Genomic DNA, 27,671 nt, shown 5'->3' with positions numbered 1-27,671 from the left:
GATTCTCCCATTGAGACTGCCACGGTATAATTAGCATTAGGAATGGAACACGGATGGGCGCATTCAGTCATCTGCCATTTAAAAAATACTTTTCATGGTTTGTACTTTGAACCAGGCAGCACACAAAGCATATTCATCAAGAAATAATCACAGGAGACAACCATTTAAATTAATAACCTTTATCTTATATCTTTGCAACATGACAAAATAAAAACACTACAGTAGGAGAAAAGCAGGTTTTGGGGAAGGGGGACCATATGCAACACACAAGATCATTATAGGGAGTGGTGGTCTTTATGTTGAGACATGGAGAAGTGAAGGGGAACAAAGGCCATGTTACAGCACTGTAGGTAGGTCAAGTTGCATGCCAAATGGCACACCATTTCCTATATAGTGCACCACCTTAGACCAGGATCAAGTAGTTGGAGAGTTTGACAAAAGAGAGGTGAAGAAATTTTAAAAAGTGCAAGATGGTAGACAGAAAATGAAAAAGACATGGTGATTATTTTTTTTATATTTTTTTCATGTAACAGATAACTAAGGCACTTGCGAAACTAAAACATGCAAAACATACTTTGGTGTCCCATTTTATTAAAGCTTCAATAAACTTAAATGAATTGAATTAGAAGCGTTACAAAGAAATTGAAAAGGACTCCTTTGCGCTTGTGGACATAATGAAATAAATAGGAAATTAACTGTAGTGTAATTGTAAACCCCAATCATAACCCAATTCACTCAAATAAACACAGTATGACCTGGACGTTCATCTTTCTTTATATTGGGTCTATGCTGACCCATAAAGTGCATCTTTGGACGAATGGGCAGAAAAATACTGATTTGAATGAATGAATTCTCCTCCAGTCCGGTTGAATTAAGGGTTGGACTGGTTTGGGTAGGTTTCTGCCTGTCTGGATTAGTGTCTGGACTTTAAAAAATGTAACAAAATAAAATCCGATAACTAAAAAGTAATTTTGAAAACATTTTTAAAAAGTATTAATTAAAGCCATGTGATTTCTGCTCCCCCAAATCCATTGCATTTGGAGACCGGCATAAACGAAAACAAAATATTCACACAATGCAAACCGAACTCTCCAGCTTTTCTTTAGACAGTTAAAACTTAATTAACCACCATATTCCCCCCCCCCCCCAACATTTAAACCAAGGACATTAACAACACTAGCACATTCCAGGTTGAATAGGAATCCCATGGCAATAATTGTAGCGACTGCTCCACTCCAATAACAAAATGGCAGGTGCAAAAAAAACCGATACATTTTCCGTTATCACTACTGTATGCATTAGTGGTCTGACATGGTGATTTGAACACTTACACAGACCTGCACCAAGCTGTGGTCATTAAGAGAACCTCATCTCTCTTGGCAGTGTTAAGTGGTGGCGCGCTTATTATTTGGGACGGGAGTCAGCGTAATGAGACGGCAACGTTTGAACAGTCTAGCAATACTCCGAGCGTTAACCAAAGCATGCAGGAAAGGAATGCCCCGTGAACAACAATTAGTAATTGCGCTATCCATATAGCAGGATGGGAAGCCGCGAGTAGGGCTAGGCACCTTATTTGAATGATTAGCAATATAAGGACTAGAGGGATGGATAGAAATAAAAATGGGGAATAACAGTTTGTTGCTAAGGCACAGTTTTACCAAGCGTTTGGCTCTATTGCCGTCTTTCCAGTACTCCCCATCCTCTCCCTCCAACTAGTGTGATCTACAGAGCAGTGAAACCCATCCGGCCCATGTAAGGAGTGTGTCCGTGTGATCTTTAGCATTATTTGTGTATATATTATTCAGCGGTGTATGTGTGTGTTTGTGGCCTTTCTACCAGCAATTCTGCCTTACTGTGGCTTCTTGGACTAGGCCACCATTGCAGACACATCCTCCTTGGTGTCTCTAACAAATCAATTCGTTTTGCTGTGGTGGTGGTTGTTGTTAAGCACTGTGTGGCCATTGCCATTCTGTACAAAGCCATTTTTCGTTTTCTCATGGTCTTCTTCCGCCTCGTCTGAATCAGTCTCTTCCCTGTCGCTCCTCTCATCTTCAACGATATCCTGATGGGAGAGAGTACATTTAAATGTATCATTTAGCAGACGCTCTCATCCAGAGCAAATCAGTGAATTTAAGTTGAGGTCGAGGATCAGACTTTTCTGGACCCCGCTTCCCGGACATGGGGGTCCCGGGGGTTCTGCGCATGTGTGGGATTCTTTACTTCGCGCACACTCCGCTCTATTCGTTTGGGTCAAATCGGAGGGTCTGTTGTCCGGACTCTTTTCTGTGTATATATCAATGATGTCACTCTTGCTGCTGGTGATTCTCTGATCCACCTCTACGCAGACGACACCATTCTGTATACATCTGGCCCTTCTGTGGACACTGTGCTAACAAACCTCCAAACGAGCTTCAACGCCATACAACACTCCTTCCGTGGCCTGCAACTGCTTATAAATGCTAGTAAAACGAAGTGCATGCTCTTCAACCGATTGCTGCCCGCACCCTCCCGCCCGACTAGCATCACTACTCTGGACGGTTCTGACCTAGAATATGTGGACAACTACAAATACCTAGGTGTCTGGTTAGACAGTAAACTCTTCTTCCAGACTCACAGTAAGCATCTCCAATCCAAAATTAAATCTAGAATTGGCTTCCTATTTCGCAACAAAGCCTTCTTCACTCATGCCACCAAACATACCCTCGTAAAACTGACTATCCTACCGATCCTTGACTTCAGCAATGTCATTTACAAAATAGCCCCCAACACTCTACTCAGCAAACTGGATGTAGTCTATCACAGTGCCATCCATTTTATCACCAAAGCCCCATATACTACCCTCCACTGCGACCTGTATGTTGTCGTTGGCTGGCCCTCACTACATATCCGTCGCCAAACCCACCGGCTCCAGGTCATCTATAAAAGTCTTTGCTAGGTAAAGCCCCACCTTATCTCAGCTCACTGGTCACCATAGCAACACCCACCCGTAGCACGCGCTCCCGCAGGTATATTGCACTGGTCCTCCCCAAAGCCAACACTTCCTTTGGCCGCCTTTCCTTCCAGTTCTCTGCTGCCAATGACTGGAACGAACTGCAAAAATCACTGAAGCTGGAGACTCATATCTCCCTCACTAGCTTTAAGCACCAGCTGTCAGAGCAGCTCACAGATCACTGCACATGTGCATAGCCCATCCAACTACCTCATCCCCATACTGTTATTTATTTTATTTATTTTGCTCCTTTGCACCCCAGTATCTCTACTTGCACCCTCATCTTCTGCACATCATTCACTCCAGTGTTTAATTGGTATATTGTAATTATTTTGCCACTATGGCCTATTTATTGCCTTACCTCCCTTATCCTACCTCATTTGCACACATTGTATATATACTTTTTATATTGTATTATTGACTGTATGTTTGTTTATTCCATGTGTGTTGTTGTTTGTGTTGCACTGCTATGCTTTATCTTGCCCAGGTCGCAGTTGTAAATGAGAACTTGTTCTCAACTAGCCTACCTGGTTAAATAAAGGTGAATGCTGTTCATTGACTACAGCTCAGCGTTCAACACCATAGTGCCCACAAAGCTCATCACTAAGCTAAGGACCCCGGGACTAAACACCGCCCTCTGCAACTAGATCCTGGACTTCCTGACGGGCCGCCCCAGGTGGTAAAGGAAGGTAACAACACGTCTGCCACGCTGATCCTCAACACTGGGGACCCTCAGGGGTGCGTGCTTAGTCCCCTCCTGTACTCCCTGTTCACCCACGACTGCGTGGCCAAGCACGACTCCAACACCAGTGGTAGGCCAGATCACCAACAAAGATGAGACAGCCATTGAGGAGGTCAGAGATCTGGCAGTGTGGTGCCAGGACAACAACCTCTCCCTCAATGTGAGCAAAACAAAGGAGCTGATCGTGGACTATAGGAAAAGGAGGGCCGAACAGGCCCCCATTAACATTGACAGGGCTGAAGTGGAGCGGGTCGAGAGGTTCAAGTTCCTTGGTGTTCACATCACCAATAAACTATCACGGTCCAAACACACCAAGACAGTTGTGAAGAGTGCACGACAACACTTTTCCCCCCCTCAGGAGACTGAAAAGATTTGGCATGGGTCCCCAGATCCTCAAAAAGTTCTACAGCTGCACCATCGAGAGCATCCTGACCGGTTGCATCACCGCCTGGTATGGCAAGTGCTCGGCATCTGACCGTAATGCGCTACAGAGGGTAGTACGTACGGCCCAGTACATCACTGGGGCCAAGCTTCCTGCCAGAGGAAGGCCCCCCAAAAAATTGTCAAAGACTCCAGTCACCAAAGCCATAGCCTGTTCTCTCTGCTACCGCACAGCAAGTGGTACCAGAGTGCCAAGTCTAGGACCAAAAGGCTCCTTAACAGCTTCTTCCCCCCAAGCCATAAGACTGCTGAACAATTCATCAAAATGGCCACCCGGACAATTTACATTGACCCCCTTTGTTTTTGACACTGGTGCTACTCGCTGTTTATTATCTATGCATAGTCACTTTACAAATGACCTCGACTAACCTGTACCCCCCCACATTTACTCTGTACCCTCTGTGTATAGCATCGTTATTGTTGCCATTTTCTTGTGTTACCTTTTGATTGTATACTTTAGAAAAAAAAATACTTTAGTTTATTTAGTAAATATTTTCTTAACTCTATTTCTTGAACTGCATTGTTGGTTAAGGGCTTGTAAATAAGCATTTCATGGTAAGGTCTACACCTGTTGTATTTGGCGCATGTGACAAATGAAATTGAATGGCAAGGAATATGTTAGTCCTAAATATTTAAAAAACAAAAAGCACTGTATTTGGGACAAGTCATTCACTAAACCCTAAACCTCAACTAAATATTGTAATGAATAATGTGGAAATTGAGCAAGTTGAGGTGACTAAACTGCTTGGACTAACTCTGGATTGTAAACTGTCATGGTCAAAACATGTTGATACAACTGTCCATAATAAAAGTTCTGCCTTCTTAACACTATCAACAAGGCAGGTCCTACGGCCCTAGTTCTGTCGCACCTGGACTACTGTTCAGTCATGTGTTCAGGTACCACAAAGTGGAAAATCGCAATTGGCTCAGAACAGGGCAGCACGGCTGGTACTTAAATGTACACGGAGAGCTAACATTAATAATATGCATGTCAATCTCTCATGGTTCAAAGTTCATCACTACTTGTTTTTGTAAGAAGTGTTGACAAGCTGAATGTACCCGAGATGTTTGTTTAAACTACTAGCACACAGCTCGGACACCCATGCATACCCCACAAGACATGCCACCAGAGATCTCTTCACAACCCTCCAATTCCAGAACAGACTATAGGAAGCACACAGTACTACATGGAATTCTATTCCACATCAGGTAACTGATGTAAGCAGTAGAATCAGATTTAAAAAACATTTAAAAAATACATCTTGTGGCACAGCGGGGACTGTGAAGAGAGACACAGGTACAGACACACACGTACATTGTAATATTGTTGCATCGTGGTATTATACATTGTAGTAATAAACGTTATATGATGTACTGTTTTATCTTTTGTTTTGTGTGTGATATAAGTGTCTTAATGTGCTTGGACCCCAGGAAGAGTAACTGCTGCCTTGGGGATCCTAAATAAATACACAACCGTGTGCTTACTCCATATAAATTATATTGTATTTTAAAGAAAGGATTAGGGAGGGGTCCTATACACAGACAGAGAATGCAACATAATTGGAAAATTAAAAAAAAAAACTCACAGGGCTGAGCTTGCTTTATGCAGATGTGCATAGTGTAGTCCTAATTAAATATGTACTCAGTCTGTCAGCTATTGTGTTTATTGAATAATTCCAGTTAATCATTTTGTATTGAAAAAGTGGAGGTGGCCTATATAAATACATAAACCAAATTTCATCCCATTCACACAAACAAATGGCCTATAAATACACAACGTTAATGCTTCGTTTAACCTGCCCAGAGGGATAGGGCGCATAGTAGGCTAGACTATGCAGATGCTGTTGTTAGTAGCCTACAGTTGATCAGACAGAATCATTTTCTTGTTGTTTCCATGCAATACAGCATGTCAGATTGCTGATGTTTAGGTGTGTAGGCTGCTACCAGGGCTCTAAATTATACATTTTCATTGGTAACACTGGTTCTCCCAACATGAAAAAGTTGGAAGCACCAGAAAAAGTTTTTTTTAAAGAGCGACTGCCGCTAAAAACAACAACTAATCCCTTTGAAAACGGCCCATGGCTTCGATATGAGTCAAACATTTAATCTGGTGTCAAAATGTACTACAACAAAGTGTAAATACGATAATTTTGGTCATAAAGTGGAACCACAACGAGTAAATTAAGGTTGGGTTTGGATTACAATTATGTCAACAAATCATGCCCCCTTATGCCAAGCTCTACGTGCAAATCACCCCCAAAGCCCACTTTGCTTCCGTTCATTGAATGGGACTCCGTGGTTTCAACGCCCCCCAACGCATTCAAAGGATCAAGGCCATGAAATTGAAAAGACCTTTACAGATTGACCATGCAATGTATACTTCCAGCAGGTTGCACAGCCAACAACTATGGTTTGCATGCCCTGCCGAAGGACCCGATCATGCGGAATAGGTGGTTAGAGTTTGTTGGTCCCCAATGGTGGTGAGTATACCAGTAGCTAGACCATAGACTGCTGGTTATGCATATTTTTATAATCATTATCTCGATCGCTAGCATAGCTGACTTTAGCTAGCTAGCTACCAACTAGCTAGCCTACCTCAATACAACTTGGATTTGGCTTGGAAACACGATAACATTTCAAAAGGTGGCAAATAATGAGTAGAACAACCTTTTGTCATGATTGTGATGTCGCCAGGTTGACTTTAGACGCAGTAACTCTTTCGCTAACATTAACTAGTAACAGTAACGGCAACAATGGCATCGCTAAAGTAAAATTGATGACATCATAAGGCAAAGATGTTTCCTACAAATTATTTGCATACTTTAGCAATGTCATCATATTTCCATGCCACTATAAAATTTGTAATTTAGACAAAACATTCACATTAGCCTCCGAGGTGAGGTGCAACCCATGTCTAGGGCATAAATAAATGTTGGATGCAGCTATGATGTTACTAGCTAACATTTCTGACTACAACAGTGCACTAACTATCAGCAACAAACTCAAACCAACCTAGGACCATAGCAAAACATGTCACAGTTAGTTGCATAGTCGGCGTCACCGGCCTGAATATTCCAAACAAGATTACGCTATTTCTCAAGCTATGTTTATAGTTGAGGGATGATGACAATCGTTGACCCTGATTTTCTGTTCAGTAAAGTGCACAGTTGGGTGCTAGACTGATCCCCTTGGTCATGAACGGATGCCAGGACCTACCAGAAAGGCGCAATGGTGGGTATCATAACATGTCCAGCAATGTGATTGCACTGGTTTCACAACCTCGAAAAATCATTCCATTCACTTGTTATTTTCACAGCTTGGCAGGCAAGATCTCAGAATAAAAGTGTAATGCGACAAAGTACCCTTGTGACACCTCCTCTGTTGTTGACAGTCTCCCTTGACTCTTATGAAAAGGACACGCCATCATGAGGCCTCTGATAGTGACCCGAGTTACTGCCCTGATGACACAGACGGCTTCATCAAGAACGACAGGTAATGTGTGTTGTGAAAAGTTGTATTAAAAAATACCTGGCTGACAAACTAGTAGGCCAATTCCCTAGCCAAGCAGATACATCTAGTAGAGTCATTTTTGTTGTGAAGTGCATTAGCAAAGGTGTTGTCCTTTCTTAAGAACAAAAGGCAATTCACCACTTGTGTGGTAAAGGCCCTCCTAGTCAACACCACCTCATAGAATTGCGTGATGCAGTCGTTCTAGAAATATCCAGTTTGTAGCCGAACACGCAGCATACAGAAGACCAGCAAGTGGGCACTCATCAGAACCCTCAGTAGTCAATGTTGCGCTGGTAATATGGGTCAGATTTTTTGCCCTAGCTAGCCTAGAAACAATCTGTTTTCGCTGTAGTAATGGTGCATCCATGACTATTGAATCTGCACACTCTTGTTTCTCTAGGGCTCTCAGAAACAACGGTACTAAGCGAAGCCTTATCACAATAATTATTATCTGGGAGATTTTTTTCCTAGTCGCACAGTGGTTCCAAAATAAAACTTGTGGTCGCACAGCAAAATATTTGGTCACACTTCAGAGACACTCGCAAGACATTTACGTAAGAGTTTTTGCTTGTGTTTGTTGGGAGTGATGCGTTATCACGCTTGCTAAATAAATACCGGAGGAAAGTGTAGAACGCGCCCTGAGCATTGTGCCTGGTCCACGCAACTTGCGATTTCCGTGAATCTGATTGGTCAAGACACGCAAAGAGCCTGCAGCAGCACGCCGATGTGTAGGACAGAGAAATTGTGCACGAGTTGACAAAAAAAATAACTTTGCATTGATATTTTAAACGAAATCAAGTGATGTGGCGCTGCCACATCTGATTGTAAAGTTCCGTGGCAAATGCCGCCTGGCAACTTGTTTTCGGGCGGCCCTGGATAGGAGTGGAACAAAAAGGTGCTCGCACACCAAAGACGGCATTAACGATAAGTAGTAAAATAAAGACGGCACTTCAACAAGCCTATTTCACACCATATAGCCTGCTGAATTTGCAGGATACATTTCATTTTGATTTCAGCACAAAGACAAATGTTGCACTGACTCGGATTGGTGTGTCAGCATTGTCTCAATGAAGAGTTTGGCATTCGACTAGACACGTGCGACATGCCTGCTAGTAAAAAGTAAGTAAAAGTAAAAGACGCAAAACAAAATAAAGCATCGAAATAGCGAACATAGAACAGATCTACCGCTTCTTAGACTTGCTTTCAATGAGAATGACAGATCTATAACACATATTACTATGTGAATTTGGTCGGGTCACCCAAAAAGCTACATATTGCAGCTTTAAGTCTTACACAAGTTTAACTGAGTGAAGTTTCAAATGGATTCTGTCATTCATAAATGTGTAATGTGAATAGTATTTTAACCATCTAATAAAATATTTAATCATTCGTCCTCAAATATAGGGGATGATGACGCAATCTTTCTGAGAGTTAGCCTGCCCGGGAGTAGGTTCGTTCTGAAGGATTTGTTTCCATAGAAATGTATCTGGTACCAGTTATCCCGAGTCAAACTCTGAATTTACCAAAGTTACCAAGCTAACTCCTCAAACCACATACATAGTATAGGGCTCTGGACTAGGCTCAATCTGTGTCCAGGAAACCCCCCTATTTGTATTTATTATGGATCCCCATTCCTGGGATCCAGCAAAATTAAGGCAGTTTATACAATTTTAAAAACATTACAATAATTTCACAACACACTGTGTACCCTCAGGGCCCTACTCCACCACTACCATATATCTACAGTACTAAATCCATGTGTATGTATAGTGTGTATGGTATCGTGTGTGTGTGTGTGTGTGTGTGTGTGTGTGTGTCTGTGCCAATGTTTGTGTTGCTTCACAGTCCCCGCTGTTCCATAAGGTGTTTTTTAAATCTAATTTTACTGCTTGCCTCAGTTACTTGAATTGGAATAGAGTTCCATGTAGTCATGGCTCTATGTAGTACTGTGTGCCTCCCATAGGACTTGGCGACTGTGAAGAGACCTCTTGTGGCATGTCTTGCGGGGTATGCATGGGTGTCTGAGCTGAGTGCCAGTAGTTTAGACAGACAGCTCAGTGCATTCAACATGTCAATACCTCTCATAAATAAAAGTAGTGATGAAGTCAATCTCTCCTCCACTTTGAGCCAGGAGAGATTGACATGCATATTATTAATATTAGGTCTCTGTGTACATCCAAGGGCCAGCCGTGCTGCGCTGTTCTGAGCCAATTGCAATTTTCAAAAAGTCCTTTTTTGTGGCACCTGACCACACGACTGAACAGTAGTCAAGGTGTGACAAAACCAGGGCCTGTAGGACCTGCCTTGTTGATAGTGTTGTTAAAAAGGTAGAGCATTGCTTTATTATAGACAGACTTCTCCCCATCTTAGCTACTACTGCATCAATATGTTTTGACCAGGACAGTTTACAATCTAGGGTTACTCCAAGCAGTTTAGTCATCTCAACTTGCTCAATTTCCACATTATTTATTACAAGATTTAGTTGAGGTTTAGGGTTTCGTGAGTGTTTAGGTTTGTGAATACATACGTTTCCAGGCAGGAACTTGATGGCCATGCGCAGGATGAGGACAGCCCAGAAGATGTGCAGACACTGCAGCACAAACAACAACCCGTTGAAGAAGTAGAACCCAAAGAAAGGGGGATAGATGGTCAATGGGTACACCCACGTAGTATGTATGATCCTGGGGGAAGAAACAGACAGATCCAGTCAATACAGCTCTGCATGGGCAGTCAAAAGCATTTTGGCAAAGACTTAAGTAAATCCCTAGAATGCATTGCATCCTGTACAATTGATCATTGAAAAATGCCAGAAAATAACACTTTACACTAAGTTATGGGCGCTTCAGACATATGGAGGCAGTTCCCCCAGACACAGATTCAGCCTACTACTGGACTAAAAAGCAAGCTCAATGGAAAAGCTCAGTTGAAAATGCTTTTTAGTCCAGGATTAAGGCTTAATGTGTGTCCGGGAAACCCTCCCCTGGGATGCAGAGAAGTGTCATCCAAGATCCCGAGCATCTTACCAGAAAGGGAGTATGACGAGGCGTGTAAGGATGAACACAGCTGCAAACAGAATGAAGATGTAGTTGCAGGTCTTTCTCCATCCTGCATAGTTGAACATCTTTGCTGACTAAAAGGAACAACAGAAAGGGAGAAAGAAAATTAAGTATTCGGTTGCCGTTTCCTATATTTCTCCTCTGGATGGCAGGCTCAACACTATGACCAGTTCTGTGGGAGTAGAAATGATGTAAGCACCATTTCTGACTAGAATACAAATGTAATGGCCTTGACTGTCCATATAGTAATAAGATTCCTCTATACTTATTATGGAATGGATATCGTTTCTTTAGGTTTGTAATGGTGACATTGTATTGTAGGAGTAATACGATGGGGTATGGGGGGGGCTGTACCTCCAGTAGGTAGTCTGAGGCATCGTGCACCAGCATGATCAAAGTCCCGGCACGGATGTAGTTGACCAACCACGAGAAACTGATCAGCAGAATAGTGGCCACATGGTGAACAATCTGCTCCTTAAAATCCTGGAAGAGAGAGTTTGTCAGTTATGCAAATGTCGTGTTTACTTTGTGCACTGAACATTGCCGAATACCTTAAGGTAGGCCTACGCAGGGCAAGTGACATCACATATCTATAAAGCTCCACTCCACATTTAATTCTAAATGCCAATTTTTATCAAAAATAAATGAATAAATTCCAACTACAAAACTCAGTCAGGACAAGGATTGTCGTGACTTCCAAAACTGCCTGTATTGCTTCGCCTTGCTTTTCTAGTTGGCTGGAAGCAAGTTTCACCAGCCAATCATTTCAGATCTAAAAGGAGTGCGAGTTTCATCTTGGCACGGACCGTGTTGGTACGTTGGCACATGAGAATTATTTGAATATAGCAAAATTGCATTCTAGCAATGCTGGCTTTTTGCGGGCTACCTGAGACATGAAACAGACAGGTGGGAAGGCATACAGGCTGTCGCCAATTTATTAATGTGCAATTTGCCTAAATTGATAATGGAAACACTTCAACCACTTAATTTTGATTCAACAAATTGACGACATTACATCCAGCTGTTTTTATTGACACAAGAGACGGTTCAATGGAAACGCACCGTAGCAGGCAATTGTAGAACGTATTTTCTATGAAACCTTTTTAAATGTCGACAACAACAAAAATCCCTGGACAACTTAATGGAAACATAGCTAATGCGTGCATGTATCCATGTGTACACTCCCACTTACAACTGAACTAAAGCGTCACCCTAGCCATAAGCTTGAGGCGAGCAAAAAACTAACAAGCCCAATTTAGAGTTCACAGCAATTACAGCTAACGTAACGACACAAAAGTTCTGCCAACCAAGTCTCTAAAACCATTGTTTTGGATCAGCCCTATTCATCCCTTGGGTCTGTCAAATCAACCGACAAAACAGGACTGGATTTCAGTCTTGTCTGCTGACTGTTTGAAGAGTTGCCACTTTCCATTTGGGCTCACCAGCTGGAAAATAAATAAGTCTGGAGAACATGATCAATCAGTCTCCACTGTGAAACCTTTCCACAATGTGCCGGTCACACATTAACCCACAGACCAGCGTTTCAAAAACTCGGTCCTCGGGACCCAAATAGGTTTTGGTTTTTGCCCTAACACTACATAGATGATTCAAAGCTTAATGACTAGTTGATTATTTGAATCAGCTGTGTAGTGCTAGGGCAAAAAAACTAAACGTGCACAGAGTTTGGGAAACCCTGTCCTAGACACATTAACACCCCTCCCTGCCTGAGACATGCACACAACAGGGAAGAGGAGAAATCGCTTGCAACTGAAACTACAATCATTTTTGTGGTGAACCAAGTCATATAACTTGGTTGTGATACCCAAACTGACATCTGCCGAGATGTGGTTAGCTCTGTCGCTTATCTCTCTCTCTGGCCTCCTCGCAAAGATAAGGTCTATCCTGTTGCCATTCTAATGGTACGTATGTAAAAATGTCATTGTTTCTGAATTTGTCTCCACTTACTTTACGCTTGACATCCGTTGCCACACTGAAGAGCAGCGATATGTAGAATCCCAGCTCAATCATGTAGTACCAGTACTGAGAAGGCAGCAGTGGCTGTAAGAGGGAAAAACAAACATTTGATTTAAAAAAATATATATATTCTATTTAGCAAATACTTCTATCCAAAGCAACTTAGAGCAGTGCATGCATACATTTGTTACATTTATAAAAAAAGGTGTCTAAAAATGCCAAGCTGTAATCATGTACTGGAAACCTTTGAAAAACCCTTTATGTTGGGGGATTGTCCCAAAATGTGTCAGACACTGACTTCGTAAAGATTTTAGACCAGCTAAACATTTAAAACCAACTATGATTTAGAGAACAACAGTCTTACAGTGTACATACCAGCGTGGGGAAGCCATTCCACATCTCCTCCATGTCATAGAACCATGGTTTCTGGGGAGAGATTCACATAGGGATTTCAGTCTCAAACCAAACAAGCACAAAATGGTACACGCCAGATCAAAAAAAAGAGGCAAAGCATTGCCAGAGAAAATATATACCAACAGTAAATCATGGTACTCACATCAATTAGGGCACCCAGGCCAGCAATGAAAGCAAGAAGGTAAAAGGTAAATCTCCAACTGTAAGAGAACGAACAGCAACCTCAGAAACCCCATATGAACAGAACACAATTTCACACAGCTTACAACATTGTCACATATACACACACACAACGGAGACACAATAAAAACGAGGGCTCCATCACAAAGTAAAGCATAAGCTACAACCACCTGTAAACTATAGGTGGTTGTATTTTGATCAGGTGAATAAGAAAATAACAGGCAGATAAAAGAATCTTTTACAGAAGGCACACGACACCTAACATGTTACACAGTAGAAATATGCCCACGTCGGAAATAAAGGGTTGTTTCGACACTCATTAATTACATGTAGGCAAGTGCAAGTTCCATTCAACCATGTTCATCTGTTCCTATTTGCTGTTGCTAACTGCTCTGCTACTGTTCATTGCAGTTCGCAGTACTGTACTTTCTTTGCTAAAACAATTTATTTCAACAATATTCAATACAGAAATGAGTGTAGCCTACATCTCGGATTATAAAAGTTCAAAAATAAGTATTGTTGGTTTCCACTTGGCTGCTGTGGGTACCTTGCTTCCCGGAACTTCTTGATCTGGCTGGGCAGTTCCTGGTTCCTCCGCCGCCGGAACCACCTCTGGACCTGCCGCACCGAGCAACCTGACTGTTTAGTTAACTCCTCCACTGAACTCTGACAGAGAGAGACAGGGGTTATAGGGCAATTTAGTGCTAATGTATCTTTAATTGTATTGTTTTACTGTAAAACGTGTTGCGATTTTAAATAATGGTTGATTTAATGTAGCAATTGCGCAGGGATTTGACTTAGGAGTTGTGGGAACTATTGAACTGAGTGGTCACTTGGATTTGGTCAATGGAATTGTAAGGTAGTTTCCAACATGGAGGATTAGGAAGGAGTTGACGTTAAACACCGTTATGTAGCATTATAGCTATGCTGTGCAATTTACCTGTGAGGGGAACTTCGATGCATTGCAGAAATACAATTCCAGTGTGGTGTTGGAAGCAGCTCTGACACGAGGTTTCTCCCTCACTCTAAGTAAAGAGGCGAGTTTAACGGACACGGTCCTGGATAGTCATAGAGGAGGCAAAGGAGGAGAGGAAATTGTGGTTAGGGACTGTAAAACAGTTCTGGTAGTTGTTGTTGCAGTGAACACAAGTCAACAAGGCTAGATGAACAAGCAAATGAGATTTGAGCAATACAGGTAAAAAAAACAACAGCAAGCTAATGAAACATACCGAGACCACTGCAATGTGAAGAGGGAGAGGTATTGGTTTTGTCCTCACTGTCACCCTATTCGCTATATAGTGCTCTACTTCTGAACAGGGCCAATAGGATTGTGGTCAAAAGTAGTGCACTATGTAGGGAATAGGGTGACATTTCGGGACGCACATATGCCTGGAGTACTGACCTCTCAAATATCTGTCGGATAATCAGGAAGCATATTGCAATAGGGAAGATGACCCAGAGATCACTTCCTTTAGCGAAGACTAGGCCATCCCGGTCCTTGAGGTCGGCCCAACCCAGGCCCGGAGGGAACCACAGCCGGTCCTGCCAGACCCAGTCACTGAGCTCCCTGAGCCAGGTCAACATTCTGAGAAAAAAGAAAAGGAAAAAAGAGAGATAAACATGTAAGAGACATTCAGACAAAGGGGAGAAGGTCAAAGCCTTGTACAGTCTGACAGGACATTTCTTTATTAGATCCCATACCAAAATTAAAAGGATGTCAAAAATTATTCAATGAAAGAAACGCTGCCGCAAATATTTGTAGGGAATGTATTGTTGCGTTTGTGAATTTGAAGTTGCACTATGCAGAAATCGCTCTGCCATTTACTGGTTGCTAAAATTCTAATACTTCACCTCATTTCAGTTTGTGACAAGGTAGTAGAGTGTAGAGAATTATTGTACCATCTAAACCACTGTGAAATAGATTTTCCATAACCAAAAATATTGTGTTTGAAGCTGGTGTACAAAACCGAAAGTAAAAGACACAAAAACAAAACTTAAGAACTGGAACTATAGAAGTAGCTCACATAGAACAGATCTACAGCTTCTTAGACTTGCTTTCAAGTAGAATGATTTCACATCTCTATGTGAACTTGGCCGGGTTGGCGAAAAAAATGACATATTGCTACTTTAAATTGCGGAAGTTAAATATCATTAGACAATAGGTCAAAGAGGACTACTATTTGCATCCATAATTTGTATGTGATGTGATTATTATGTCATGTTGATCTTGGTGTGCAGGTGCGTCCATCCATATTTACATAGCCATGAAAACATGAGCATCAACATATCCAACAATGCGATGGCCTGGTGTGTAAGAACTTCGAACACAAAGAACAATATATTAGGTGCTTCAAACACCTACTGCAGGACTTCCTGACATTCCCCAGTTGAATCCATTAGCTAGCTGAATACAAGCTTTGACAGTGCAGAGCAGCTCTTGTGGCATAGATGCAGCCATTGATACTAGTTGAGTGGGCAACATGCGGTGTAGGCCTAATTACAACACGGGCAATGAGATCTGCTGTGAAAGGCTCTCAGAGCCACTATGACATCACTGCTACTCATTACTGGCAGGTTTTGAATGTGTTTTCTTTAGTCACCTGTGGATGCTAGTTTTGTTAGAGACGGCATGTGAACAAGAAGGCCTGATTCTCAATTTACTGAGGCACCTTTGTATTTTTCACTTACGATAATAGTTCTTGGTACAAAAGGGTTACAGAGTATTCGCACAGGGAAGTATTCGCACAGGGAAGTATTCGCACAGGGAAGTATTCGCACAGGGAAGTATTCGCACAGGGAAGTATTCGCACAGGGAAGCCTCAGTGCCAGCTACACTAGAGATACTCCAAACAAACCAGTCACAGCACCCCTCTTTGCGGCCCGCAATTCGGGGCGTTCCTCCAGCCCCCCTTCGAGCGTCCCATTGGTTCCTGCATGTGGGCATCTTCATGCTTGTGTTGTGATGCACCGATATTACATTTTTGGCAGAAACCGATATTTTCCTTGCCAAAAAAACGATACCGATAACCGATATTTAAAATATTAGCAGCCTTAAGCATTCTAGTACAGTTAAATAGTACTAGAATAAACACACACACGCACACACAGACGCAGTGGTCTAAGGCACTGTATCTCAGTGCAAGAGGAATCACTACAGTCCCCGGTTCAAATCCAGGCTGTATCACATCTGGCCGTGATTGGGAGTCCCATAGGGCGGCGCACAATTGGCCAAGCGTCGTCCGGGTTTGGCCATAATTGTAAATAAGAATTTGTTCATAACTGACTTTGCTAGTTAAATAAAGGTTACACACACACACAAAAAGGTTATTTTGCTGGCATTTACATACGTCCTGATTACCAGTAAAACATCATCAAAACCTATTTCTTTCACTTACTTGCTGTGCTGTTTCGTTGTTCATTTGTTCAGTCGTTTCATTCTCAACCAGGATTTCATCATACTGTACATGTCAAGAAGTGAAGTTTCCGCTCTGTCTGTCCGTGGCCTCTCTTCCTTCACTGTGTTCATTTCCATCTTGCCCAGCTGTGTATGTAACATTTCACATAAACCGTTTGTCTTCATCGAAGTAGCGGTCCTTGTACATAGCATGAAGCATGGTGGCGACACAGTAAAGAGAGAATGCCATTGAAATGGCAGCAGCGGTATGACAACCAGCATTCATGAGCATGCAATATGACTTTCCTCAGAACTAAATCCTCGACAACCCACTGTGCGGTCAGACTCGGCATGCTCATGGGGCTGACGTCGCTGGTCCAAATGTCAGTCGAAGCTAATAGCAGTGACACCATTACTGTATAACTTCGGTAGGGCAACATCTGAAAAATAGCGCACTTGGTAGTGTGTACCGGTGCTCGATCAATTGCTGAAAGCCAACATCACCCACGACAGAGAACGGTTGATTGTCAAGGGCAATGAATTCCATTATCTTGGCGTTAATGGATTTCGCCTTTGAGTTGTCTCGCTGAAATTCTCTTACTCTTTCAAATGACTGCTGGACTTGTTGACTGTTCGATCCACACAGCAGACATTGTGGGCTAGGTTAGGAATGCTGTGTTGCGCAAAATTTTACGTGGCATCACTACGTTATGTACATACGTTATATAGGTATGCACGTCAGCTTTGACATCGGTTTTGCACATCGACGTTAAACTAGACATCAGGCCGATGTTGGCATTTTTAGCTAATATCGGACGATTCTGATATGTTTACCGATATATCGTGCATCCCTAGTTTAAAGTAACTGCCCAGTGAAACTTTCACTTTTAAAAGTTCATATTGTTAACTCATATCCAAATTATGTTGTTGACTTGTCCTATATTTGTTTGTGGCCAACGCATAAATTGGAAGGGGGGAAAAAAAACACGTAAAAAAACAACCTCAAAACTTGTATCTTATCTCCTTGAGAAGGATCAGCTGGCCGATCAGTGGTCTATTTACATGAAAAAATTTATTGACTGGAATACACCCACACCATTCTGTTGTTGTGGTACACACACCTTTCAACACAGAAAAGCAGCTTTAAAAAATATATATAACAATTCAGTCATATTGTTAGTAATTATAGGTCATATTTCATAGAAATCTGGAAACACTGGGTAGTTATTTTATGTGACACTCGATATTCTGGATTTCCTCAGTTTATGCAATTAAATGTGGGTTAAAGGGGAAATAGAAGTATTATTTGTTGTTTTTCCATTTAGGCTATACAATTTATCATTGTAGTATAATTAATGTACAATGTTTTAGCTAAAAAAATGTATGTGTAATCTGTTGATGCGTTGGATAGCAAACATATACCAGCCATCCCACCCCTCTCTTTATCAAAGCTGTGAGGAACTGACGTAATAGATAGACACAGAACTGCACAGAACTACCCTCGCCGTAACGTTAACAGAACTGCAGTAAAGCAGTGCTTGGCAGGCGGGGGCAAAGGACACTGCCTACCGGTGTCCTTGCTAGCTATCTACCGGTGTCACCGCCACCTCTAACATTCCCGGAGTACTAGCTAGCAAGCAGTGTCCTTCGCCCCCACCTGCTGAGCACCTGCCCTCACCGTAACATGCTGAACACACTACTCGCGTTACGTACGCTGCAAAATAAAATGTACACATGTTATTCAATCATTGTAGCCAGACGCTAAACTAGAACTTGGTTCTATTTGTGACACTTGATGCGCTGCAAGTCCCACATTTCCCATCTCCTCATTGGTTTTTAGAAGCATATACCCACGTGGGTGATTGAAAGATTAACTGAGATCCACACTCCAGCCCAGTTGGAAGTGGTAATGCACCTTAAAGTTTGTTGCCAACCGCCATATAAAGTCAGAAGAAGCCAGAAGGAGGAGAGATTACTAGAAACAAACTCGGTTTACCCTTTAATCTGTGGATTAATTGTCGGAGGAGAGGACCTTGAGGTAAAATAACAACCCAATGTTTATATTCCAGGAAATATTTGATATTCATGGCAATTTAGCTAGCTTGCTGTTACTGTTTAATGCTTTTCGACCTGTTCCCAAATTAAAGTAGTTGGTTCAGAGTTCGTTTTGATATTACAACCTGCATGTCCTTATTTCCAAGATTTTCACATTGCTACCAACCTTGTTATCAGTGGTGTGTATTCATGGATGCCACGGGAAGCCAGGCTTCCCCCAAAAATGTATGAATAATAAATAAAATGTATCTTTCGTCTCTCTGTGTTTCATAATTTTCCTTCAATTCGCATGAGGCTAAAAGTATCTCACAGGACAAAGCATCCGATCGAGCGCCCCTCTGTCTCTCTAAGTGTAGACCATCTATCTGATGCTGTCTGGTCCAAACAAGTATGACATTGTTGCCACCTGTAGCATTGAAGGCAAGGGAAGCCGCCGAGCTTGACAAAAAAAGTATAATTTTTTTTGCCAATCAACGTTGAGCTAAACTGAGCGAGCTCAAATGTGAATGGTCCTGGTGCAGAAAAAAGTGCCAAGGGAAGCCAGCTTTGATTTGCTGTCACTTCTATCAAATGCCATTGAGAGCATACATCAGACAGAAAAACTTGAATTGTTGCATCTCGCTGTGTTGTTGTCCTCCGGTGGCTAGCTAGGGAGCTAGCTAAAATGGTCCCTTTCCTAAATTAGCCATGGATGGAGATAGGGATTTGGACTTGTGGTTTTACTTAATTCTCCGTATTGGCCCATGATTATAACGCCGATTCTGATCCAACCATTAATTCATACATTGTTGTGCACCTGGCCTGAAAGGATGGAAGTTCAATATGTAGCTAGATGTAAAAGGCTAATGTTAACTAGCTAACGCTGCCCACGAAAGGAATATTAGATGGCGCCGGAGGAGATGGCTAGACCAACTTTACTCCACACACAGAGACGCATACAACGCTTTCCCTCACCCTCTTTTTGGCAAAGCTGACCATAATTCTATCCTCCTGATTCCAAGCAAAAATTAAAGCAGTTCGACCGTGATCTTGCAGAGTTACACCACCTCAAGAATTGCATTTGGCGAAAAGCTCGGCACACGAATACTCAGGCTGACTGGCTCTCATTCAGGCAAATGAGAAAGAAGTGCACTCAGGCTATCCAGAAGGCCAAAGTTAGTTACTTTAAGGAGCAGTTCTCTCTCTGTGGGTCTAACCCCAAGAAGTTCTGGATAACAGTTAAAGACCTGGAGAAAAAACCCTTCTCCTCACAGCTGCCCATGTCCCTTAAAGTTGATGTGGTTGTTATTGACAAGAAGCACACGGCTGAGCTTTTTAAAAATCACCACTTCATTAAGTCAGGATTCCTATTTGACTCAGCCATGCCTCCTTGCCCGTCCAACATCTTATCTCCCACCCTTCCTAATGCGACTAGCCCCGAAGCTCCTCCCACTTTCCCCCCTTCCCCGCTACAAAGTTTCTCCCTGCAGGCGGTCACTGAGTCTGAGGTGCTAAATGAGCTCCTTAAACTTGACCCCCCAAAAAACATCTGGGTCAGATGGTTTAGACCCTTTCTTCTTTAAAAGGTTGCTGCCCCTATAAAATCACCAAGCCTGTCTCTCCTCTCTGGGGAGGTTCCCATTGCTTGGAAGGAAACCACGGTTTGTCCTTTATTTAAAAGGGGGAGATCAAGCTGATCCTAACTGTTACAGGCCTATTTCTATTTTGGCCTGGTTATCAAAAGTGTTGGAAGAACATGTCAATAATCAACTGACTGGCTTTCTTGATGTCTATAGTATTCTCTCTGGTAGGCAATCTGGTTTCCGCTCGGGTTATGGATGCGTCACTGCAACCTTAAAAGGTCCTCAATGATGCCAGCATTGCCCTTGATTCTATGCAATATTGTGCTGCTATTTTTATTGACTTGGCCAAAGCTTTTGATACGGTAGACCATTCCATTCTTGTGGGCCGGCTAAGGAGTATTGGTGTCTCTGAGGAGTCTTTGGCCTGGTTTGCTAACTACCTCTCTCAAAGAGTGCAGTGTATAAAGCCAGAACATCTGCTGTCTCAGCCACTGCCTGTCACCAAGGGTGTACCCCAAGGCTCAAACCTAGGCCCCACGCACTTCTCAATTTACGTCAACATAGCTCAGGCAGTAGGAAGCTCTCTCATCCATTTATATGCAGATGATACAGTCTAATACTCAGCTGGCCCCTCCCCGGATTTTGTGTTAAATTCTCTACAACAAAGCTTTCAGTGTCCAACAAGCTTTCTCTGCCCTTAACCTTGTTCTGAACACCTCCAAAACAAAAGGTAGTTTGGTAAGAAGAATTCCCCTCCTCCCACAGGTATTATTACTACCTTTGAGGGTTTAGAGCTTGAGGTAGTCACTTCATACAATTACTTGGGAGTATGGCTAGACGGTACACTGTTCTTCTCTCAGCACATATCAAAGCTGCAGGCTAAAGTTAAATCTAGACTTGGTTTCCTCTAAAATAAATCACTCCTCTTTCACCCCAGCTGCCAAACTAACCCTGATTCAGATGACCATCCTACCCATGCTAGATTACGGAGACACAATTTATAGATCGGCAGGTAAGGGTGCTCTCGAGCGGCTAGATGTTCTTTGCCATTCGGCCATCAGATTTGCCACCACTGCTCCTTATAGGACGCATCACTGCACTCTATACTCCTCTGTAAACTGGTAATCTCTGTATACCCGTAGCAAGACCCACTGGTTGATGCTCATTTATAAAACCCTCTTAGGACTCACTCCCCCCTATCTGAGATATCTACTGCAGCCCTCATTCTCCACATACAACACCCGTTCTGCCAGTCACATTCTGTTAAAGGTCCCCAAAGCGCACACATCCCTGGTTCGCTCATCTTTTCAGTTCGCTGCAGCTAGCGACTGGAACGAGCTGCAACAAACACTCAAACTGGACAGTTTTATCTCAATCTCTTCATTCAAAGACTCAATCATGGACACTCTTACTGACAGTTGTGGCAGCTTTGCATGATGTATTGTTGTCTCTACCTTCTTGCCCTCTGTGCTGTTGTCTGTGCCCAATAATGTTTGTACCATGTTTTGTGCTGCTGCCATGTTGTGCTGCTAACATGCTGCTGTTGTCGTCTTAGGTCTCTATGTAGTGTTGTCTCTCTTGTCGTGATGTGTGTTTTGTCCTATATTTTTAATCCCAGCCCCCGTCCCCACAGGTCATTTGCCTTTTGGTAGGCTGTCATCGTAAATAAGAATTTGCTCTTAAAGAATATGTTCTTAACTGACTTGCCTAGTTAAAAGTTCAAATAAAAATAAACCAGTGACATGCTCAATATATATATATATATTTGTAACAATGACAATGACAATTACAACAATACTGAATGAACACTTATTTTAAGTTAATACATAAATAAAATCAATTTAGTCTCAAATAAATAATGAATCATGTTAAATTTGGTTTAAATAATGCAAAAACAGTGTTGGAGAAGAAAGTGAAATGTGCGCCGTGTAAGAAAGCTAACGTTTAAGTTCCTCTCTCAGAACATATGAAAGCTGGTGGTTCCTTTTAACACGAGTCTTCAATATTCCCAGTTAAGAAGTATTAGGTTGTAGTTATTATAGGACTATTTATCTCTATACCATTTGTATTTCATATACCTTTGACTATTGGATATTCTTATAGGCACTATAGTATTGCCAGCCTAATCTCGGAAGTGGCACAATTTCCGAGTTAAAATAAATGCATGCTAGCAGGCAATATTAACTAAATAAGCAGGTTTAAAAAATATTTACTTGTGTATTGATTTTAAGGCAGGCATTGATGTTTATGGTTAGGTACATTTGCAACGATTGTGCAATTTTTCACAAATGCGCTTTTGTTAAATCATCACCCGTTTGGCGAAGTAGGCTGTGATTCGATGATAATCAATGCAGTGCCTGTTAATTTATATGCAACGCAGGACAAGCTTGTTAAACGAGTAATATCATCAACCATGTGTAGTTAACTAGTGATTATGTGAAGATTGATTATTTTTTTATAAGTTTAATGCTAGCTAGCAACTTACCTTGGCTTCTTGTTGCATTCGCGTAACAGCTGGTCAGCCTGCCACGCAGTCTCCTCGTGGATTGCAATGTAATCGGCCTCCAAAAATGCCGATTACCGATTGTTATGAAACCTTGAAATCGGCCCTAATTAAAAATCGGCCATGCCGATTTATTGGTCAACCTCTATTTGGGAGTACACCACATCAGTCACTGGCTGTGTATCGATGATGTCGTCCCCACAGTGACCTTGCATACATACCTAGGGATGCACGATATATCGGTGAGAATATCAGAATCGGCCGATATTAGCGAAAAATGACATCAGGCATCGGTCCGATGTCTAGTTTAACGTCGATGTGCAAAACAGATGTCAAAGCTGACGTGCATACCTATATAACGCAGGTAGATGACGTAATGACGCCACACGTGCAACACAGCATTCCTAACCTAGCCCACAAGGTCTGCGGTGTGGATCTATTTTGATGTTTCAAAGGAAGATAACAAAAAGTCCTTATGCAACATGTGCTGCTATTATTTCCCGAGGGGAGAAAGTGATATCTTTCAATACCATAAACCTAAATACTCATTTGAAAGTGCATCACCCCCAGACATTCAGCGACTACTTAGAACAAAAGCAGAAATAAAACTAAGCACACACTTCCAACAACTAAACAAGTTCAAGTCGAGCAGTCCTTTGAAAGAGTAAGAAAATTTAAGCGAGACAACTCAAAGGTGAAATCCATTAACGCCAAGATAATGGAATTCATTGCCCTTGACAATCAACCATTCTCTGTTGTGGATGATGTTGGCTTTCGCTGACTGGTCGAGCCCCGCTACACACTACCAAGTAGGTGCTATTTTTCAGATGTTGCCCTACCGGAGTTACACAGTATTAGTGTTTCGCATATCCACGAGCTACTTGATATGGACGTCGCTGCTATTAGCTTCACGACTGACATTTGGACTAGCGATGTCAGCCCCATGAGCATGCTGAGTCTGACAGCACAGTTGGTCGACGAGGATTTTGTACTGAGGAAAGTCATATTGCATGCTCAAGAATGTGCTGGTTCTAATACCGCTGCTGCCATTTCAATGGCATTTGAGAAAATGTTTGAAACTTGGAAAATCCCCAAGAACAAAGTACACGCTGTGCTACGTGATAATGCACGTAACATGACAAAGGCTTTGGAAGAATGCAGAGTCTCCAGTTTGCCATGCATGGCACACACGCTGCAACTGGCTGTGAACGAAGGTGTTTGGCCCAACGCAGCACATCTGACACAGTGGCAACAGGTAGGAGGATAGAGGGTCACTTTAAACACTAACAGCTAGCATACAGCCGCCTGCAAGCAATACAGGAGCAGCTTGGAGTGAAGACGAAAAGGCTTAAGCAAGATGTTTCCACCAGATGGAACAGCACTTTTTACATGATGGAGAGCCTGCTGGAACAAAAATGAGTGCTTTAAAACATGAACACACTCCTAGCTCCATTCGAACAACTGACTCGAGAAATAAGCTCATCAACTGCGTCTGCAGCAGATGTGATATCCTCCGTCATGGCACTGAAATGCCTGCTCAACAAAACTGCAGACAAACCGTGCGGTTAAAACTTGCAAAAGTACTCTTTACTGTGTCGCCACCATGCTCTAGGTACAAGGACCGCTACTTTGATGCAGACAAGAAACATGGTTTACGTGAAATGTTACTCAGCTGGACAAGATAAACAGACACTGTGACAGTGCGCACCGAAGAAGAGGACCCACGACAAAAAAGAGGTCACGGACGGACAGGGCTGAAACTTCACTGATGAAATCCTGGTTGAGAATGAAATGACTGAACAAATGAACAATGAACCAGCACAGCAAGTGAAAGAAATTGGTTTTGTAATGGGGACATACACTACTGTTCAAAAGTGTGGGGGTCACTTAGAAATGTCCTTGTTTTTGAAACAAAAGCACATTTTTTGTCCATCGAATTGATCAGAAATACAGTGTAGACATGTTGTAAATTACTATTGTAGCTGGAAACAGCAGATATTTTAATGAAAAATCTACATAGGTGTACAGAGGCCCATTATCAGCAACCATTACTTCTGTGTTCGAATGACACGTTACGTTAGCTAACCCAAGTTTATAATTTTAAAAGGATAATTGATCATTAGAAACCCCTTTTGCAATTATGTTAGCACAGCTGAAAACTGTTGTTCTGATTAAAGAAGCAATAAAACTGGCCTTCTTCAGACTAGTTGAGTATCTGGAGCATCAGCATTTGTGGGTTCAATTACAGGCTCAAAATGGCCAGAAACAAAGCACTTTCTTCTGAAACTCGTCAGTTTATTCTTGTTCTGAGAAATTAAGGCTATTCCATGCGAGAAATTGCCAACAAACTGAAGATCTCGTACAATGCTGTGTACTACTCCCTTCGCAGAACAGCACAAACTGGCTCTAACCAGAATAGAAGGAGGAGTGGGAGGCCCTTGTGCACAACTGAGAAAGAGGACAAGTACATTAGTGTCTAGTTTGAGAAACAGACGCCTCACAAGTTCTCAACAGGCAGCTTCATTAAATAATACCCGCAAAACACCAGTCTCAACTTCAACAGTGAAGAAGTGACTCCGGGATGCTGGTCTTCTTACTGTTGTATTCGGCGCATGTGTCAAATAAAATTTGAGTAGGATTTGAAGTTAGGCTAGCGAGCAAGCACTTTAACCAGGTAGCCTAGGACAACAAAAAATAAAAGCGTGTACTGTATGACAGTGATTTTACCCACGCACTGCTACTGCTTGTTATAAAGACAAAATGACACGTCACAAAAAAATATTGTTTTCACATATTATTGGTATTTAACACGGTAAATCATATGAATTAGTGGTTTGGGTGGAACGCCCCACAATCACATCCATCTCAACAAGATTTCCGTAAACTTTCTCTGGGGGTGTGGAACTTTTTGCGTTTCATCATCAGTAGGCTATTTACTCCGAAACCATGTAAGCTCAAACGAAGGACATCCAAAACATTCGTTTGGACGACTTCTTGTTTTCAACCGGTGTTATTGTGCGATTGTTCATGGTTGTTTTTCAAACCATGACCTTCATGTATTGCCGTATTCCTAAACAAACGTCATCGCCGCGAGATCAGACAAGAGGAACCTACACCTATTCGGACAAACTCGAGTTGATAGGAGTTTCTGTCGTCATCCTGAATAGTTTGTGAAAACATTCAAATATATATGCTTCACAAGCCGCGCCAGTTGGACCACATCTCTGATTTCACTTATTAATTTAGCCTACATCCGCTTTACTCCGCTTGAGGATGGGTGAATATAGGCGCGCGCATCTTCCGTGACCACTAGCTATCCAAGGTTGAGTGAATCTTTAAATACTAACAAGGCGAAGTGAAAACATAGCCTGTTTTGAAATGTCAATTGCAAAACTGAAACAAAACCTGTATCACATCTAGTTAAATATAACGGTGGGCAATTTACCTTCTGATCTTTCACACAGGTAGGCCTGTTCACCGCGGTGTGAAAAGGTGGAAACTCCTACCGTCACTGGAATATTGAAGAGTTCTGTATGTCCCCTGTAGAATAATCACTTGTGCTCTATACCGAAGACGCCACCGGAGAGAATCCAATATGTTGATGAAAATGGGCTGCAGTGTGCTTTGAATATTATTATCCGGCCTCTCGATCTCCACCAATTCTCTGCATTTTCGAGGGAAATGTAATACTTCCCCTTGTAGCACTTACTCCCGTCTGAAAGACTTACTTTTCGTTGGGATGAGGGCCCGCATACAACACAACCAGTAATTTTACTTTTCCGTTTGCTCAGAGCAATATGACAGATGTTTGCCGGGAATAGGCGTCGGTTATTCTGGTTTCTTGGTTGGCCAAACCGAATGGAAGTAGAAGATGGTAGAGTGGGAGGGGATCAAACTGTTAAGTGACGTTTTACGCCGTGTGAAAAGACTTGAACGTGTTGGAACCAATGTGTATAAACCCTGGATGGCCGTTTTGAAGCTAACCGCAGCCATCTTGGTACTCCTCCATTGTAAAAAAAAATATTTTGGAAGCTATTATAGAAAGGCATTTATTAATGTCTACATTCGTTTTTCACACGTTCATTTTATTACAGACACCTTAATGCATACTTTTACATGATATTATGTGAGCTAAACATTTTTTTTTAAATGAAGATAAAAAATAAAAAATCCTTAAAGGGCCAATCAGCAGTTGAAACAAGAACAAATTGCCTCCCTGCCACTGTTTAAGTAAAAAGCTGAGGGATGCGGCTGGAGAAATCTAATCATTCTGAAATTCATAGACAGAGCTATGGATGCAAGGTCTGACCACACATGATGTTACTGTCCCCACTGAAACATTAAATTGAAATACTATCAACGGCCAATACATAGCGTTTTAGGGTTATATACATCCCAACCCTGGATGCTGATGCTATTGGCCATTGAGAGCTTTGAAGCCACCGGTTGGCCATATTGGATCAGTCATTCACAGGAATGAATGGAATTCTACAGTATTTCAATTAAATGTTTCAAGGTCATAATTACATGTATTTAAGTATTTGCGTTGTAGTGGGGACAGTACATTTTTTATTGAACCTTTATTTAACTAAGCAAGTCAATTAAGAACAAATTCTTATTTAGAAATGACACCCTACCTAGAGGCAAAAGGCCTCCTGCGGGGACAGGGAATGTGGATTCAAAATAAAAATGTAGGACAAAAGACACATCATGACAAGAGACACACCGCACCACTACATAAAGAGAGACCTAAAGACAACACAACATGGCAGCAACACAACATGGTAGAAGCATCAACATGGTACAAACATTGTTAGGCACAGACAACAGCACGAAGGGTAAAAAGGTAGA

At 42.1% G+C, this 27,671-nt stretch overlaps 1 protein-coding gene across 2 annotated transcripts; it reads right to left on the bottom strand.

The window, feature by feature from the left end:
- Positions 1–163: 163 nt before the first annotated feature.
- Positions 164–26,665, bottom strand: cers2a (ceramide synthase 2a). Of its 2 annotated transcripts, none has more exons than XM_038972315.1 (11): positions 26,266–26,665; positions 14,709–14,891; positions 14,247–14,364; positions 13,854–13,972; positions 13,269–13,326; positions 13,088–13,138; positions 12,704–12,796; positions 11,093–11,221; positions 10,706–10,812; positions 10,210–10,363; positions 164–2,062 (listed from the first exon to the last, which is right to left on the bottom strand). In XM_038972315.1, the coding sequence occupies exons 2-11, from the start codon at positions 14,888–14,890 to the stop codon at positions 1,913–1,915; spliced, it is 1,161 nt and encodes a 386-aa protein (XP_038828243.1). In that variant the 5' UTR covers position 14,891; positions 26,266–26,665; the 3' UTR covers positions 164–1,912. The 2 variants fall into 2 exon arrangements, with proteins under 2 accessions (XP_038828243.1, XP_038828244.1); XM_038972316.1 differs by having other exon boundaries at positions 26,549–26,665.
- Positions 26,666–27,671: the final 1,006 nt, after the last annotated feature.

Source organism: Salvelinus namaycush, chromosome 32, assembly GCF_016432855.1.
Source record: "Salvelinus namaycush isolate Seneca chromosome 32, SaNama_1.0, whole genome shotgun sequence".
NCBI classification, from domain to species: Eukaryota; Metazoa; Chordata; class Actinopteri; order Salmoniformes; family Salmonidae; genus Salvelinus; species Salvelinus namaycush.
The sequence above is the reverse complement of the archived record's forward strand: the minus strand, read 5'-3'. Positions and strand labels throughout refer to the sequence as shown.

Excerpts from the sequence above, each read along its gene's own strand:
- cers2a (XM_038972315.1), bottom strand. The coding sequence starts at position 14,890 with ATGTTGACCTGGCTCAGGGAGCTCAGTGACTGGGTCTGGCAGGACCGG. Across the intron at positions 14,365-14,708 it reads ATCCGACAGATATTTGAGAG|GACCGTGTCCGTTAAACTCG; the intron begins GTCAGTACTCCA and ends ATGACTATCCAG. Across the intron at positions 13,327-13,853 it reads AAGAAGTTCCGGGAAGCAAG|TTGGAGATTTACCTTTTACC; the intron begins GTACCCACAGCA and ends GTTCTCTTACAG.